Raw genomic sequence first — 19431 nt, forward strand, 5'->3', positions numbered from 1 at the left:
AGGAAACCCTGAATTCTCCCGTCAACCCAACCCCGAGCTCGCCTCAGTTAGCAGAGCTAACACCCTCTACTATTCCTGTCCCTAGTGACGATTCTCCAACACCCCCTTCTTCACCCATCAAGAAAAAAAGGAAAACCCCAGCAATCACAAGTTCTAGACCACGGACAAGGTCCACATCCAAAATTCCTACCTCTCCGCAAAACCCTGTCCTGAAGAAAAAGCACTCCCATTCAAGAAAAAGGAAAGGCAGCGATTTTGCTGCCTTCCTAACAAAAAGAAAAAGGACAAAGACTGTTGAGGCAGAATCTACCTCCATTTTCCCTAACCCTGCCACTATTGCATTGAAACCCTTATCCCCATCCCGAACTCCCCAGCCGGCCTCGTCCGAAGACACTGTCACACAAAAATCAGTACCTCGGGATAATACGACATTGGTTATGGATCAAGGAGTGACTGCTCCACAAGAACCAGTCACTCGCCCAGTGAATGTAACACAAGAACCAGTCACTGAGGAAGAAGAATACACCAAGCAGGTCGATAATGGGAAATGCCCAGTGACTGTTCCACAAGAACCAGTCACTGAGGCAGAAGAATTTACAGAGCAGATTGTTAGTGAAGAATGTCCAGTGACTGTCCCACAAGAACCAGTCACTGAGGCAGAAGAATTTACAGAGCAGATCAATACTGAAGAGTGCCCAGTGACTGTCCCACAAGAACCAGTCACTGAGGCAGAAGAATTTACAGAGCAGATCAATACTGAAGAGTGCCCAGTGACTGTCCCACAAGAACCAGTCACTGAGGCACAGGAACACAACAAGCAAGATGATAGTGGGAAATTCCCAGAAACTGAAATGCCAGAACTAGAGATTGAAATACCAGAACTGGAGATGGAAATACCAGAACTCGAGATTGAAATATCAGAATTGGAGATTGAAACACAGGGATCCATTCCTAACCCGGTGGATGAAACACAAGAACCACCCACTGTGGTACCAGAACTGGAGACCGAAACACGGGAATCCATCCCTAACCCGGTGGATGAAACACAAGAACCACCCACTGTGGTACCAGCATTAGTCACTGAGAAGCAAGAATTCATGACTGGTCCGATAGAGGAAATACAAGCACCACTCACCGTGGTTTCAGAACTAGTTGCTGAGGAACAAGGATTTATTCCTGATAGAGCACGAGGACTATTTACGGTGGTATCAGAACTAGTTACTGGTGAACAAGAATCCATTCCTGGCACGATGGATGAAACACAAGAGGCACCCATTGTGGTGCAACAACCAGCTACCACTGTGCATCAGCAAAATATTTCAGCAGAAACAACTAGCATACAAGGCCCACATACGATGGCATCTCTACTGCAGGAAAATGAGTTCCTGAAGTCTGAAATACAAGCTTACAAAGTTGAGTTAGCCATGGCTCGAGAGGCTTTTGAAAACGAACTCAATCTCCATACATTAGCACAAGTAGCCTCAATGCAAAACAAGGAGACATGCATAGAATATATGTGCAAAGAGTGTGGCATCATTTATCAAAATGCAGGCTATAAAGTAGTTGAAATTTCACTCCCTGAGACAATTATGACAGAGGGAACACAAGAGGAATGCCCCACTGCTCCACAAGAACCAGTAGGACCTCCTATGATGCAAGAAGAAGAAGAAGAAATCGAACAAGAGATATCTCATCCTTTGACTGATGCAGTTATCTCGGCAGAAGAAACACTGCCAGAGCACACCACTATTGATTCAGATATTCCAGCAGAAGAAACATTGCCAGAGCACATGACTATTGATTCAGATATTCCAGTTGAGGAAACATCGCCAGAGCATACTACTATTGATACAGCTGTTTCGGCAGAAGAGACACTGCCTCAGCACACTACTGGTGCAAATATCCCGACAGAAGAAATAATGCCCCAATGCATTTCCTCTGAGGCAGCCATACAGACAGAGGGAATAGTGCCCAAACCTACCACTTCTGTTAAAAAGACACAGACTCGGCCATGGGACCCATTGGAACAATTCAACAGATGGAAGAAGGAACATGCTGAGAAACAGGATACAGTATTACAACAGCATAAGTTGCAATGGCAAAACTTTGTATACACTAACTGGGAGAACTTGGAGCAATTACTCCAAGAGCACAGGGAATATAAGAAGGAAGCCAGACAGTCTAAGGAACGGATAGCCCTGATGTTTTCATTGGTGCGGAAGTTGATGGTTACACGGAAACCTTCTGTAAACTATGCTCTTTTTCTTGCTGAACGACTAGCTTACTTTCAAATTAAATCAATAACACATGGTAGACCACATGAAGTACTGACTTCAGAAAAATTTGTTGAGACCTTCAAGAAGGCCCCTGAAAGCGACCAGCATCTGCTGTGCGAACTCTACCTTCATAATGAAGCCATGCCTGAAGAAAGAAGAATTAATCTTATTCCAATTGCAGGTGATATACAAATTAGGGCATTTGCTTCATTTTTGTCTAATCAGCTCACTTGGCAGACTGCGTTCAATACAAGCAGTCATAATGAGGAGAATAAACTCCTGTGGATTAGGCCAGAGCCGGTAAGCCCAGCCATGTTCATAGCACAGTACTATGAATTCTTGCAGAAGCCAGGTATGAGCGAGCACATAGAGCAATTACAGGCTTCAATCCTTTTTAATTGTCAAGAGCATATTCGAATGAAGGGTCCTGCTGCACTGAAGGCCAATGATCTCTTTTGGCAGCAATCAGATAAGGAAAGACAGGATTATCATCCTCTTAACCCTCTCAATTTTCACGCTGCATTGTATAGAGTCCCTAAGTATATCGATTGCATTCAGCATTGTGGAGTCAACTGGATTGGGTATCATTTCCGTTTTCCAATCTTATGGCTGCCTTCAGAGAAATATCAAAATCATTACCTGTTGACTGACGAAGAGGAAGCCTCGGCATGGCAACGGTTGCAGACCAACAGCGGATTCCGAGCTCCTACAGACGCCACTTTCTCCAGCTACTGCCTGAGTAATTTGCATTGCCAGTCCCAGTACTCAGACTCTGATTCAGACGAAGGGGTTGCCTGAGGACATGCAACATTTTTAGCTGGGGGGGATGTTAGGACTCCAATATGTACCATTTTGTTATATACTTTGATATCATTTTACTCTCAAAACCATAAGCTCCAATGTCTTTTTCATTCACTATATCCTAAGGTATATGGAAACCTTCTCTTTATTATATGATTAATCTGTCTTACATTTAATTCCATAATACTCTTATATTTTATCAATTATTGAAGTGCATTGTTGCTAACACAAGTCAAAGATCGCAGATAATATATGCCTTGTTGGGAACGAGCGGTCGTTGCTGAAACAGCTGAACTTCATTGCTGAAACAGCCAACTCCGTTGCTGAAACAGCTGGTCCCGTTGCTGAAACAGCTAACGCAGTTGCTGAAACAACCGTCAAAGCACGCAACTCCCGCTATGCGTTTTTGCGATTCTGGAAGAACTTTTTGTGGATAATAGCAGCAGCCAGAAGATACGGTTACCTGGATTATCTTGAAGATAGCATTTCTGTTGTCTCAGTTGTAACAGTATCTCTTTTTAAGAAAGAACAGAATAGTTTTGTTTAGAACAGAATCGAGATCTTCGCTCTTGTGTAAAATTGTAAATGATGTCTCCTCTTTAAAAAGAGGAGACATCATCATTAGAGGGGATCGAACTGTAATTTTGAGAACAGCATTGTGTGAGACAGGAGCTAGTCTCCTCTTTTGTATGTACCAGTTTCTTGATAGATGAATAAAGACCTGTTTTGAGCATTCTAGTCTAATTCTTTCTCTTGGGGAATCTTGTGAGAAGGAAAGGGCCCGCCTTCCTCACAAGATTCACCCCTTCATTCCTGCAGTTGTTTATTTCTTATGTATTTGCATTGTATTTAGTTCTGTTGCTGAAACACTAGTTACATGGTTTGTGATACTCTGTTTCTTAGCGCTACATGTATTGATTGCACGAGTGGATGATGAGAGCATGTGCTGAAGATCCCGGTACAGAGGGATAGGGTCTTGCTCCATTGATTGCTTTCTTTTACTTGCAGTGTGATTAGAACAGAGAGGCCAAGTGCTGAAGATTCCTGTTCCTGGGAATAGGGTCTTGACCTCTTAAGGTTACCTCTTTTTGCAGTGTGATTAGTGCCAGGCAGCAGGTGCTGAAGTTCCCACCAAGGAATAGGGTCCTGTTCCTGCTATAGTTGAATGATTTCTTTTCTTATACATTTATTTCCCTTTTGCTGTAACAGAGGAATCGTGTCTGCTATAAGTTAATTGACTTCAGCTTTAATTAAGTAGACTATGAATTGATAGATTGCTGAATTTAACAATTGTGTGTGACTTTCTTTTACTACAACATTGAACTGCTTTTGAAATTGAGCATATCCAGTGCGCTATTACCTTTGGAATAAAAAGACCTTCTCGGGTTGACAATTTATGTGGAGCTCGAATTGTGAAAACAATTAGAGCGACCAACAATATGGTTAACAATTCATCAAAACCTGGAATCCGGTCATTGTTGAGGATAGTAGTGTTTAACACATGCCATTCATGAGTGAGACCTCCAAGGGCAATGAGAGCGAGCTCCCTGTCAACAATAACTTCTCCAATTGAAAGAAGATCATATTTTATTTCGGTAATCCTAATGAAGTAGGATTGGATATCTTATCCTCTTCCCTTCTTTATGTCCTTCAACTTGTTCTTGAGAAAGAGGACTTGGTTTGCATTGCTAGCTTTGAACATGCCAACCAACTTGTCATATATCTCCTTAGATGTGTTCAAATTGAAGATGTAAGCAACTAAATGCTTACGAATAGAATCCATGATGATGTTTTTAGCTTTGACTTCACCTTTCTTCTACTTTGTCTTAGTGGCAGTCGGTGCATTTGAAGGAGGTTCCGTAATCTTTCCCTACACATAGTCCATAACATCATGCTCTTTCAAATTCAAATCAAGAGACATCTTCCATGCATGATAATCAAACTTATCATGGAGCTTGTCATCAATTCACTTGCCCAAACACTGTCAAAATAGTCCATTCAAGCTACAGTCAACAGGATGCCCTAACCAGAAAGTCAATGTTGGTCAAACCAACAGAAATTCTTCTCCAAATCAGCTCGACCAAACCCAGTCAACTCAGCCTCCAAAGACAGTCCAAATCAGCCCAAAACAGTCTTGGAATTCTCAGTCAAAGATGGTCAACGCAGGTCAACACTGTGGTCAAACTTGTTGCAGTCAACATTGATCAAACCCAGAAAATCTCAGCTTCTGTGCCAAAATATGAGGCCTTCCCAAATAGAGATATTCCCACAAAAACACAGTCAAACGAAGTCAAACACTACTCGGTCAACACTGGTCAAAGCTAGATGCAACTCAGTCAACGCGGAAATAAAAAATCACAGCCAAACCTTCGCACGTGTGGAGAAGAATAGGTTGCCCTGTAATTTGTACGACCCAATCAGATGAAGAGAGAGAAAGATGTGTGAGTGATGAGTGACCAAATGAGGAAAATGACTCTATATATATGCAACGTTGAGGGTGAAGAGACACGTCTGTTGGGCTTCATGAGCCTACATTAGACTTTTGGCCGACCTTGACAATTTTTCTATAGAAGAAATAAATTCATAATTCCATTTATACTTGTCAGAATGAGATGATATTTAGATTAATCCTACACCTCTTGGAAAGAGGAATCCAATAAAAATATCATCTCCATCATATGAGTTGTCCAAGGTGGAGTTTGGCCCTAGTTGCCAATTTTAACACCTTTCCTGCAACATATCTCAAATAATGATGTATAGTGCCACAAAGATATCTCAATATGTGCTTTGCTGCCACCAAATTACCATGTCTTGGCTCCATATGAAACTAGCTCAAAACATTTACAACAAAGCATATGTTTGGACGGATGTTCACTAGATACATCAAAGAACCAATTAGTTGTCGATATGATGATGGACCAACAAGATTTGAATCTAAACTTATTATCTTTTTCAAATTGGTTATCATTGGAGTTGCCATTGTCTTATAATTCATCATCCCAAATTTCTGTAGGATCTTGATCACATATTTTCCTTGTCCAAGGAAGATTTTGCCAAATTTCGGCCAAAATTCAAGTCCCAAGTAATAGTGCATCAATCCAAGATCCTTCATGTCGAATTCCTGCAACTAATTCCTTCTTACACTAAAGAATGAGATGTTCTACACCTGTTATTAATAGATCATCAACATATAGTAATAAGATCACTGCTTCATTCTTCACTAATTTGATGTAGAGATTTGGATCTACAACACTTTTAACAAATCCAAGCCTTATCAATTAGGCATCCGTACGGGCATACCATACTCTAGGTGATTGTTTTAAACCATATAGATCTTTCTTTAAGCTGTAGAAATGGGATTCTTTTCCATGGACCTCAAATCCTTGAGGTTGTTCTATGTATACTTCCTCATTCTCATCCATTATGCCATTAAGGAAAACATCTTTCATGTCCATTTTGATGTATATTCCATCCCATAGAAATTGCAATAGAAATGAGAGATCTAATTGTTGCGTACTTGGGTGTAGGAGAAAAAGTTTCATCATAGTCAACTCCCTCTTGTTGTGAGAATTCTCTTGCCACAAATCTTGCTTTGCACTTGTCGATGCTCCCATCAGCTGCATGCTTAATCTTATAAACCCACTTGGAAGTCACAACAAATTTAGCCTAAGGTCTAGGAACAATTTCCGAAACATCATTCTTCATTATTGATTGATATTCTTCCATCATTGCATTCATACAGACTTGATGTTCAACAACCTTTTCATAAGTAGAAGGTTCTAAGTCAATGGTTTTGGTCATATAAGTTGCATAACCATAATACCTTTTTACGTATTTTACTTTCTTTGAATGTTCCTCTAGGAGTTGTATGTCCTTCAGCTTCTTGTAATGTTGTTCTAAGCCAAGCAACCTTTTTTCCAGTTTCTAGAATGACAACAAGATCCACAGGTTTGCTTCATCGTTCAAGTTCTTCATGATGATCAGCTAAGGGTTCATGGGAGAATTTCTTTGTGTTATCTTCATTAGGAAAGACAGGGTATTCTTTTTCATCAAAGTCAATATAGATATCCTTGGACTTTTTGTATGCAATGTTTCATCGAATATGACATCTCTGCTTACTTCAATATGATGTTGCTCTTTGATGTAGATTATGTATGCTTTAGATGAATTATTGTAGTTAGCGGGATCTAGCTTCTTTCTCTTGTCTTTGGGAATGTGAATGTAAAGTGGACATCCAAAGATTCTGACATGATTAATATTTGGGCTTCTTTCTAGTAAAGGCTTCTTTCAGAGTCATGTTACCAAGAATTTTATGAGGGATTCTATTTTTTGTGTAAACTGCAGTCATGGAGGCTTCTACCCATAGGAATTTGGGAAGATCTTGATCATGTACCATAGCTCTTACACACTTCAATATATCGATTCTTCCTTTTAGATACACCATTATGTTGAGGACTATAGGGAACTATCAGCTCCCTCTTAATCCCAACTTATTTACAAAAGGCTACAAGTTCTTTCGTGTATATTCACCTCCACTTTTAGATCTTAAAGTCCTGATATTATTTGTTGTCATGTTCTCAACTTCGACTATGAACTCATGGAACGTGTTGAATAATTTGTCTTTGGACTTTAAGAAGTATATCCAAGTCTTTCTAGAAAAGTCATCAATAAATGTTACGTAATATAGATGACCACCAAGTGATTTTTCAGACATTGGGGCACACACAACAGAGTGGATTAGGTCCAATATTTTATTGGATCTTGACTCTTGAGTCACTGCCAGGAAATGACTTTTTCACACTTTTGCTAAGAGCACACCCTTTACAAGTCCCTTCATGTTCTTCTTTCAATTGAGGCATACCTGTAACCATTTGACTCAAGGATGGCAATATCTTGTAATGGAGATGACCATATCTTTTATGCCACAATTCATATGGATTGATGTCAATGTGTACTAAAGCTTGAGGAGGAGCAGTTAATAGTCTATACGACCCCCCCACCCCCACACCAACGAAGACCCATAATTCTAGCACTATTAGCCCAAACAACCACCTTTCCATCAATAAATGCTATTCTGTCTCCTTTATCTTCTAAACAAGAAATAGAAAGTAAATTCTTTTTCAAACCTGGAACATAGAGGATGTTGTTGAGATGAATGTTCCCACCAGATTCTAGCTCGATGGAGATAGATCCAATGCCTTTAACTGGATAGCTATTTTTGTCTCCATGTTCGACCTTGTGAGAAGAACTTCCTTTTGATAGAGCGTTGATATGTTCACGTTCACTTGTCTTGTGCCTTGAAGATCCACTATCAATTATCCACATGTTGTCATCTTCAATTGAACTTGTGAGAGCAGAGTAAAAGCTTCCATCCTTGACTTTCTTTGATAGTTTTGAAACAAAGGTGGTGATACATCCTTTGATGGATTCAAGGAGAATCCTTAGAATCTTGAGACCTTCCTTAATGTACTTGCCATTGGAAGAGTGAGAGATTTGCTACAAAGATGCCTTCAATCAAGACTGCCAACAATTTGTGATCTTCAAGCTTCCTTCCTTCACCTTAGCTCTGGTACCATGTTGGAGAATCAAGTGTGATATAGTTTAATGTTTGATTCCTCTTCTTGATAATTAATTGCGAATATTAGGTGTCTTCTTATTACTGCTTATGTCTTCTTCATCAAGCAATTATACAAATGTTCAAAACATAAAGATCACAATGAGACAAAGGACAGTAGAAATTGCGCCAGAGGCCAAGGCAAAACCCACAAGGGTTAAACACAACAATCCTTCTCTTATAGAATCAGATCAAAATGAGAGATATCCAAGACCAATACCAAACTATATACCAAGTCAAACCCTCCTCCAAGTCTCCTCCAATAGTCAAAGCCAACGTTGGTCAAACATCCTCAAAATCTGATCAAACTCAGAATTTTGGCCATACAATTACCTCAGAATTTTGGCCATATTCCAAAGAAAAATTCACACATGCAAGTTGCAGTAGGGTAGAAACTTTGACTTTTTCTTCAAGTTCTTTGATTGTCTTCTCTCTCCTTTGACTTCGGCCTTCTTCTTCTCTTGTCTAGGTGCAGAAGATACATGTTGATGTGATGGATGAATGAGCTCTCCAAGAGGTCAAACTATCTCTAATATAAAGTTGTCCTGGAGGTGCCACTATGTTGACTTTTCCAAAGAGGGTCGACTTGGTCATCCTATGGGCTTATGACACAAATAAAATTTGAATTATTTTTCTTACAAATGTCCAAATGGGACATGACTCAAATAAATTTTCTTTTGACTCATAATAAATTATCTTTGACTCTTTTTTACTCTCTAAGCATGAAGAACATGCTTTGACAAAAATATAATAAATATATTAAGTATATCAATGATAAATTTACATTACAAAGACCCAACCTTGTTACAATTTTCAACAAGTTAAGCAAAGCATTGGACCTCCCAAGCACTCAAAGAATTATTTCAAGCCCAAATCTAAGGGAATGTTGCACTCTTTGGCCAAAAGCCCCTCCTCCAAATAAAGCAATCCTTCATGGTGTGATGTCACCAAAATGAGGGTTTTAAGTAATGTAAAATAAAATTTCTTGTAATTGGCATAGTCTCCAAGAATATTGTGGATTACAAGTCACCTTTTTCAAAGGAGAAGAAGGGGGAGAGATGTTGAAATCCTCATTTATAAATAGAGAGCTTATCCTCCTTCCAAATTGTTGTGAATTTTTTAGCTCATTGCACCATAATGCAATTATTTTCATGAAGCTTTGGTGTTGAAAGTAAGTCTCCTTTTCTTGGTTATTCTAAATAACGTTCAAAGGAAAATTTGTGATTAATTCAAGACTACTACTAAGGATAGAAAGATCGATCCATTGAAAAGCGATTGTCATTTCGAGAGGGATGTCTAAGGTTTTACTCTCACTTCACTCTTCTTTGTGTGAGGTAAATTTTGAATCATCTTTTTGGGCCATACCTAAGGTTCCTCAACAAGGGTTTCATTTCATTTTATGTCACAGTTGATCATATGGTCGAAGTCTTTTCCACCCCAAAGGGATCCCTTCTAGTAGGGCTTGGTTTCATATGTTGCCTTGATTAGACGAAGAGGTAAAATTAACTTCTAGGTTTCTACCTCTTTACCCTAATCCACAAGCTTTGAGCAACCAACTTAAGAGGGGCATCCATCTTGACCCCAATAGCCCTAGTGGATATAAAGCACCTACGCCCTAAACCAACAACCAACCAAAATTTTCAAAATCCTTGCAGTTGTCTTTTATTTATGTATCTTATTCAAAAGAACCATAAAATAGAAAAATTAAAAATATAGAAAAATCTAACAATCAAATAAAAAGTGATTCGTGGAATGTCTTGCATTTATTGTTTAGAGAAAATTTGATGGATTACAAATTTGAATTTAGGAATTTTTATTGGAAATTGTGTCACATTGAAGACTAAGTAACCGGATTCGTTGAAACACCCCAGCGAATCTGAATCCCGCGAATCGGATACGATTCGCTGGGAATTAGAATCCCAGAACAGGATTCGACGAGTCCAAATAGGATTCGTACGAATCCCGTACAGGCTCGACGAATCCCGATTATGGGATTCGTATCCCAAAAAACAGACTCCCGCGGGTTAAAAAACACACATTTCCTTTATTGCTTCATGATGTTTGTCATTTCACTTTGCATTGTTTGAGCTGTGGGCAAGGAGATAAGGGTTTGGAGCAAGGAGCTAAGGGCGTAGAGCGTTCGGCAAGGAGATTCAAGCACCAGGTAAGTGCATTTTAGCTCCATTTTTTTTCATTTCTTATTCTACTACAGTAGTTTGTATATGATTTTTTGTTTACAAATTTGTGCATGTTTTGTTCATTTTTTTTATAGTGTTCATGGCTCAATCAAAGGCAGTAGTTAGGGGGCAAAGGAAGGGCAAGAATGTCTCCATTGGAAATTCCCCTCCTCCCCCAATATCATCAGAGTCTGCTGCAAGTAATGCTGAGGGAAGAGGAGGACCTAAAGACAACATTGACAAATATCCCTTGTGGAAATATGTCACAAGAGAGGATGGGACAAGCACCAAGGGGAAGGGAGGAGGCAATGTGCAATGGAGATGCAACTTTTGTCACATTGCTTTCAAAACCACATATTTCTGTGTGAAATGCCATTTGTTGGCTTTACCAGGTTGTGGAATTGGAGCTTATAAAGCTGTTCCTCTACAAAAGAGGAAAGAAATGGACAAGGAGTCCAATGTTGGTATGGAAAATGCAGCTGCAAAATCAAGAAAAACCAAGAATGAAGACCCACTTCCATTTTTGAGGAAAGGCACCACCAAATTTCCATTTGAGAATTCTACTTCTGGTGGGGGACAACCAGCAAAAAGAAGAGCAATTGCACTTGGTCCAATGGACAAGATTTTCCAAAAAGAGAGATGAGAAGAACTTGATCTCACCATTGCCTTCTTATTCTATCAAAACTTCATATCATTTAGTGTTGCACGCTCACCTCTATTTATTGAGATGTGCCGAGCTCTAACTCAAGGGGCTCCATCAGGGTATGTGCCTCCCGGGTCAGAGAAGCTGAGAACCACATTGTTGATGAAGGCAAAAAAAGAGGTGCAAAAAATGCTTGAACCTATTGTAGCATCATGGCCAACATATGGGGTTAGCATTGTTTCTGATGGATGGACAGATCCAGCATGACACCCAATCATCAACTTCATGGTGTCTTCCTTGAATGGTCTAGTTTTCTTGAAAGCAATGGATACACTTAGAGAATACAAGGATGCACAATTTATTGGTGAGTTATTTATTAAAATTATTGAAAATGTAGGTGTTGATTCTTGTGTGCAAATCATTACAGATAATGCACCTATTTGCAAGGTTGTTGGCATGATTATGGAAGCTAAATATCCACAAGTATTTTGGACACCTTGCATTGTCCATTCATTGAACTTAGCACTAAAATCCATTGCTTATAATGCACTTTGGATTGGTAACATTATTGAGGATGCACGACATATCCGTAACTTTGTGCAAAATCATACAAATGCCCTCACTATATACAAGGAGTACACCAATCTATCATTGTTGAAGATTGCTGATACATGGTTTGACTCTTCATTCATGATGTTGAAGAGGTTGAGGGAGGTCAAGACCACTCTTGGGTCCATCGTTATTCCTGAGTTTTGGTGTTTTTGGAGAAAGACAGATCAGGTAGCCTCTAAAAGAGTGAAGGACACAATGCTAGATGATGCTTGGTGGGAGGAGAGGGTAGATCTAATTATTTGGATCATGGACCCTATCATTTCTTTGCTTCGATTTGTAGATACAGACAAACCCATCCTAGGAGAGGTTTATGAGGGATGCGATTCCATGATTGAGTCTATGAGGAGAATTATTCTACAGAGTGAGTACCCCAAGTATGAGACATCACCAAAGGCCTTCTGTGATACTATACAGGATATTCTTGTCAGCAGATGGGACAAGAATTGTACACCTTTACATTGTTTGGCTCACTCATTGAACCAAAAATACTACAGCCATGAGTGGCTGAATGGTGGACCTTCTTGCAGATTCCCTCCTCACATGGATGGTGAAATCTCACAGGGGAGGAAAGATGCATTCAAGTAGGTTTTTCAGGATAGAGCATTGCTTGATGAGGTGGAGGATACATTTGTAGAGTTTTCCACTGGCACTGGTCGATTTGCAAGATATGATGTGATTAGAGACAGGGGGGCTAGGAATCCCTATTCTTGGTGGGCAAATCATGGGGCAACAAGCCCTCCTCTTCAGCAGTTAACCATGAGGCTCCTCTCTCAGGTGACTTCATCCTCTTGTTGCGAGAGGAATTGGAGCACATATGGGAATTTGTATAGTGTGAAGAAGAGCAGGCTTGAGCAGTCCAGGGCAGAGACAATGGTGTATGTGCACACCAACCTTCGTCTTATTTACAGGGAGAGGGAAGAGTGGTTGAGGGGAAAGACAAAGATGTGGGATGTCTTTCCTGATGATATGGGTTTGGCCAGTAGTGTTGAGTTGGCAATGGCCAACATGGATCTCAATGATCCAGTGCTAGAGCCTGTTAGATTTGATGACATAGAGGGGTCATCCTCCACACCAGTAGATGCAGAGGCGACTATGGATACAGGGGAGGAGGAGGATGCAGAGGAGAGCAGTGGTGACCATGATGATGAGGACATTGATGCTGATTCTGATGATGACTCTGTGGATTGATGACAACCTATTGCCTTGAGGCTTGTATACCTATAGTTGTTTTATATTTTCTATTTCTATTTGCCATTGGCATTGCACCAACACTACCTATGTAACACATTTTGATTTGATGACTTTATGAGAAAACTACAGTTGTCAGTGTCTTGATCTTACTATCTTCTAGTTGTAAGTTGTCTTTCGTTTATGAATTATGAATCATGATCTATGTGACCACTGACATGTATTTGAAATTTGCATGTACTCTGCATGCTATAGATGAATATCTATGTTTGAAATCAATGAATTTGTATCATTAATTAGAATTTGTGTAAGAAATATCTAATTTTTAATATATATATACATATATATTTTAAATATATATATTTTTAATAAAATAATATATAACGAATCCTACGTGTCCTGTTCCAAGGGGTCAATGTGTCCAAACTCGACACTCGAACCCCCGAATTCTATGAATCCCAAATCCCCGTGTCAGGTGACTTAGATTGAAGATCTAGAGGCCTAAGCAAAATGGACCTCTTGTTTTATGCTGTAAAGGTTTATAGGACCTCTTGTTTTATGCTGTAAAGGTTTATCTAACATCAATTCGAGGGTTTTGAAGGTGTCTTCACAAATCTAAATTTCATTTACCGTACTATTTTCAAATATTGTTGAGGCTCCTCACCTAGGGTTTCATGAAATAGGTTCTTTATAACCCCTCAAGCACTAAATACATTTCTAAAGTGTTTTAACTGCATATCTTTAACATTTGGAAGTATGTAAATCTACCCTGAATGATGCAAAAAGTTTTATCTTGATTAGGGCACTTTTTACTTTCTACCCCTTGGGCATTGGAGCCCGAATTTATGCAAGTTTGGAACAGATTTCTATAACTTACTATTTGATTGCATATTATCAATTGTTGGGCTGTATTTTTACTTCTATTCCAATCCCCTAGCTCAATCACCCAATGATCCATCATTCTAGTGTGTCTTGACACTCTTGGGTTGCTTCAAAGACACTCCAAATCTGTTTTTCTACATTTTTTGTGTTATTTTGAAAGTATGGAAGTGTTGGAAAGAAGCAAGCTTGTCCCAATCAGGTCAAAATTCAAGGTTCAATCACCTCACTTGATTTTCATGCCTTTCTCTCTCTCAAGCTTTCAAGGTAACCTTTAAGTCAGTATTCTGAGTGAGTTGTCCTTGCTAGTTTTTATTTTCTGCTGCAAAATATTATATATCACACATAACATTTATTTCATTTAACTTCTAAACTTCAGCATGTTGAATTTTTATAGGCACTAGTCTTCTAAGATTGATGGTGAAGAGTGTTTAGATTTGGATAGACCACAAAATTCTAGAAGTTAGCCTAAAGTGAGAGTAGAGTGTAATGACAATGGGTGCATCTCCTGTATGCTTACTGTTCGGTACCTTGACCAGATCTTGCCAAGATTGCTAATCCAGGTGGTAACATGGGGCATGAAAACACTGGTCTGAGGTCCAAACCAGTCCAACTAGTCCATTCTGGGAACATAAAGTAAAATGAAAAAAAGTTTCTCATCCAATCATCGAAGAAACCCAACCTTATTCCTCATCCAATTGACCACCTTCAATATTCATGTCGCTGAACTGACCTCCTTTCAGGAATTGTATCTAATTCACATTTTGATTTACGTTGACTTTTACTTTGCTTCAAATAACTTAAATTTTATCATTAAAAGTTATGGCGAACCTCCATTTCAAGATGTCTAGTAATGAAAGCAAACCCATCTAAGTCCATAAGGACTTTAAGGCTTCAAAACACTTAACATCTTATCCAACATCTTAGCATATATGTAAAATAGGACCCTGTGCTACTTCATCACGTGCACCTTGAGAAGGGAATTGTGGCATTTTAAGATTGAAACCTAGAAGGGGAATCAGGTTGCTCAATGGTGGCAAATGATTGAAACCTATACGCTATCAAATGAAGCGACTTAAAACATCAACTGGCAGTAGCTGTTTGAACTTTGATCCATTCACCAAGAGAAAGAAAACTTCAAATTCTTGGATTTGGTTGAATCAGTCTTACAACCTAGACGTCAGATGATCTCTGTACTCATTTGATTACAATATGATGATTATTGCGATATAGAGTGACATTTAGAGCCTCCATGTTTAAGTATGTTCTTTTAGAACATAAATTTTATGCATGTCAAAACTTAATCTCGATGTACTTTTCCTATTTGCATCTTTACCTACACTATAAATTCACAAACTTTGCATATTTAGTGTCTAATGCTATTGATTTACATTGAAATACATGAACATTTTTTTAATATAACACTAACCATTTCATGGATTTTTATTCCAATGCTTTTTACATCCGTTTTTTGGTCGGTTTCAATCTGATTTGCAATTTGAGGGTAACTCAGCTCCAGTTCTAGTGACTTTGGTTGACAGCCACATCAGAAATGTATGTTCTTGGATTACACATGTTGACATGGTTGTCAGTTTTCTTTAAGTACAACATTTTGAAACTCGGGACTAACTTTTAATGTTGAGATATTGGCCTTGATTAGTTCTAGATTGAATACTTGTAAGAAAGAGATATGGTTTTGTGAAAGGATGATATGATATCCTCTCTTTCCTATTTGAGTAAGGATCCTTCATCAGCAGGCTTGTAGCCCCCTTCATGCAAGATTTAAGAAAATATAAGGAATACAATCGATTTCTTGAATAACAAAACAAGTGACGTCTATTTCTTTTAAAAGTAAAATCAAAATATATATAGCGTGGTCCAATAAATCTCAATTCTAAAAATTAGTACATTCACACAACTCTTTAAGTATGTCAAACTTGCATACCCAAGGCTAAACAGAAGATGCAAGAAACTTGTCTATAAGCAACATTTTACCTTTATCCGAAAATATGGAAAAGAAATGGATATGGATGCGCTCATGATAATAGCAACAGTAAACATCAATCATCCAGAATGAAGAGATGACTACTTACAGTTTCACCAAATTTGCGATGTTAACAAATGTCTTCGGAATCAGTGTGTCTGTGAAGTGGTTATTATCAAGTTGTCTGCCAATGAACAAAGGAAAAAGAAAACTTCATCAGTGAATGAAATTGAGCATGTAATTTTTTCTAATATATTCATCTTTAACATCTAATCCCTAAACGTCCCAAACACATAATGGCAAGCAGATTCAGAAAGCCACTACAAAAATTATTGAACAAGGAATAACTTGTTTAGACATATATCAACAGAAATTGACATGATAAACAAGTACACAACCACCCTAGAAAACCTAAAAGTGGTGTTTTAAAATGAAAAATGATATCACTGATTTCATGAACTTGTTTATGGTATACATTTCACAAATAATTGGAAGAAGATTTCCTTAGAACTAGTCAGAATGCCGCAAACAAGAATTCAGCTCGACATACCACAATGATCAGAAATTTAAAGTCATCTTCAAAGCAGTATGGATGTTTTCCTAAATAGAAAATCTATATACTCCTATTTAATGAGAAGCTTAGGGAAGTCATAGCATATGCAGAAACTAGCATGTCTTCATATTCTTTACTCATCTATATCTTGCACTTCATCATTGCTCTACATATTACACCACATTTCAAAGATGCAGACATGAAGATTCTGAAGATCAATGAGGTCAGCTTATTCTTTTATGGAGCATCGAGTAGAAGCATTACGAAAAAAATTGTTCCTGTAATCATCAAACATCCTTTCCTATGAGCAGATGAGCCATTTCTTGATAACAACTAGATGAAGGCCTCTTTCTCAATGGTTTAAAAACCAGTGTTTTAAAATTTGGCCGAGCTGATTTGGAATCGGCTGAGCCGACCTAGCTGGACCCCTGCCCGGGTCAGCTCGGTGTAAAAACTGGTCCAAAGGCCAGTCTGTTACCGAACCAGCCGAGGCAGTCAAACCCGGTCAACAGCGAAATTGGGAGGGAAAGTGGACTCCAAACTTGGTTATTTTTTGGTTTTCAATTTTTTTCTTGTCCATCTAACCTCTCCCAAGCCTACAAAACCTACCCAAGCCCCTCACATTTCCTCACAGCTATCTTAGCGTGCAGCGGTTGCGCCTGCTAGTGCTACTACTTCTACAGTTGCAGTTGGAGAACGTGATGAGGACGAGGAGCCATGGGTTTCCCTATCTGACTCTGATTCAAGGTCTGAGCCAGATGATGTTGGCTTCTCTAGCAGTAGCTAGTAGTGACTAGTGATGTTTTACTTTTGTTGTAGAGGCCATTTAGAGCCTCCTTGGTTATGTGTTTTTGTTCTGATCTCTATATCATGCATGTATTGGACAGTGCACTGGGTGTCATTTTGATATAATGGATATATTCATGAGCCTACTTTGACCATATGTTGTCTTCTCTCTATATTCTAATGCTTTGTGTTTGGAAACATGAATGAAAATCTTTAAAATTATGTTTTTTGAATTTTCATAAAAAAAATAAATATTTAATGTATTTTTTACAACGACTGAGTCATTGAAATTAAACCAGCCGAGTCGATACCAAGTCGGAGTCGACCCTCAGCCTGTTCTGAACCTGAGTCAGAGTTTTAAAACATTGTTAAAAACACCTAGTTCGAGTCCCTTGACCTATTTTGGTCATTAGTGGACATTAATATTGTTACCCCCCATATTGCATAAGGTTCCAGTGTTATGCATGATATTCATCATATTCTAGTAGCACATAAAACACACTTCTTGGCAGACACCGATGCATTATATAACAAATGCAGTGGTTTTATTATGGATGCACACATTCTCCTTAGCACTTTCCCTATGGTATGTCCGACCGCAGTCAACCATGGGTAATGATGTGAAGAGGAGAGAGACTAAGCACAGAGTTATTTGTTTATGCCCGTTGAGCCTTGCAAGATCTATAGTGGTTGACCATTGATGTATTATTGGTTAATATTCGAGCACCCTTTGTATTATGATGTATTTGAAAGTTATGGTGACATAATTGGTGTGTTGATGAGTCACTAGGAGAAAGCACTTCAGATCATCCCTGTTACCCACCAAAAAGTGGGTAACCCCTAGGAGAAAAATTTTGTCCGCATTTGAGATTCATATAGCCAATAGCCCCATGATAGTTAACACATTCTCCTTAGCACTTTCGCCATGGTATATTCAAGCACCCTTGGTATTATGATGTATTTGAAAGTTATGGTGACATAATTGGTGTGTTGATGAGTCACTAGGAGAAAGAACTTCACATCATCCCTGTTACCCACCAAAAATTCAAAAGGGGTCTTCATAGGGAAGAAGCCAAAATTTAGTCACTTCAAGATCTTTGACAGCGTTGCTTATTGCCACGTGCCAGATGAGAAACACACCAAATTGGATCATACTGCAGAGAAGGGGTTTCACATTGGATATAGCGAGACGTCCAAGGCATACAAGATCTACATCCCTAGCAATAGGAAGAATATAGTGAGACGGGATGTAAATTTCATAGAAGATCAAGCTTTCAACAGATCTCGTGAGATGCATGTAGGTGATCAGAATAAGCCAGTTGAAGCTCCATTGGTCCAACAGCAGGGGTAGCCACAAGGGTAGCTAGTGGGACCACCAATAGGGCAGTCATAAGGATCTAGTACATTAACCAATACTAGCATTTCCTTAAGAGCAAGGAATCCAGTGAGATCACAGGAGACGTAGCAGCAGAGGCAGGATGAGGAGTTGGTTGAGCCTCCCACTACTAGTGGTTGAGCCGGCAGAAAGGTTCATCAAACATTGACAGATGCAGAGGAGTTTATTGTGTTGAAGTTTCTAAGTTTACTTAGTTAGAAACCATCCATGCACTTTATCTAATTTATTCCTACATACTTGTTACTTACTTAACAACTTATAGACAATGTAAATAATAAAAATAAACACTAGTGCATGCTCAACATATTACAAATTAGCAACTAAAAGAAACATAAAAAAACACACCATATGACACCATTATTTTTGGACTAATGTCCCCAGAAAAACCCAATGTGGGAAAACAGGTGCATCTATCTGAGGGTTTTCTTATTAAGCAATATCAGAGTACAATTTGGGTGCCGAAACTGGCCTACCCAACAAAGAATTTCCTTGGCAGTAATACCTCTCAATTTATGACAAATC

At 38.8% G+C, this 19431-nt stretch overlaps 1 protein-coding gene across 1 annotated transcript in view; it reads right to left on the minus strand.

Annotated features, from left to right (window-relative positions):
• LOC149194126 (putative LRR receptor-like serine/threonine-protein kinase At1g06840) overlaps window positions 1–19431 on the minus strand; it is a 370173-nt gene that overhangs the window by 175627 nt on the left and 175115 nt on the right. The window contains exon 8 of the mRNA XM_089405038.1: window positions 16284–16358. Coding sequence (XP_089261164.1) covers window positions 16284–16358 — 75 coding nt within the window. The remainder of the gene's footprint in view (window positions 1–16283; window positions 16359–19431) is intronic.

The sequence above is a fragment of the Pinus tabuliformis genome, chromosome 2_2 (assembly GCF_031772625.1).
Source record: "Pinus tabuliformis cultivar Carrire ecotype Pingquan chromosome 2_2, CPIR1, whole genome shotgun sequence".
Classification (NCBI taxonomy): Eukaryota; Viridiplantae; Streptophyta; class Pinopsida; order Pinales; family Pinaceae; genus Pinus; species Pinus tabuliformis.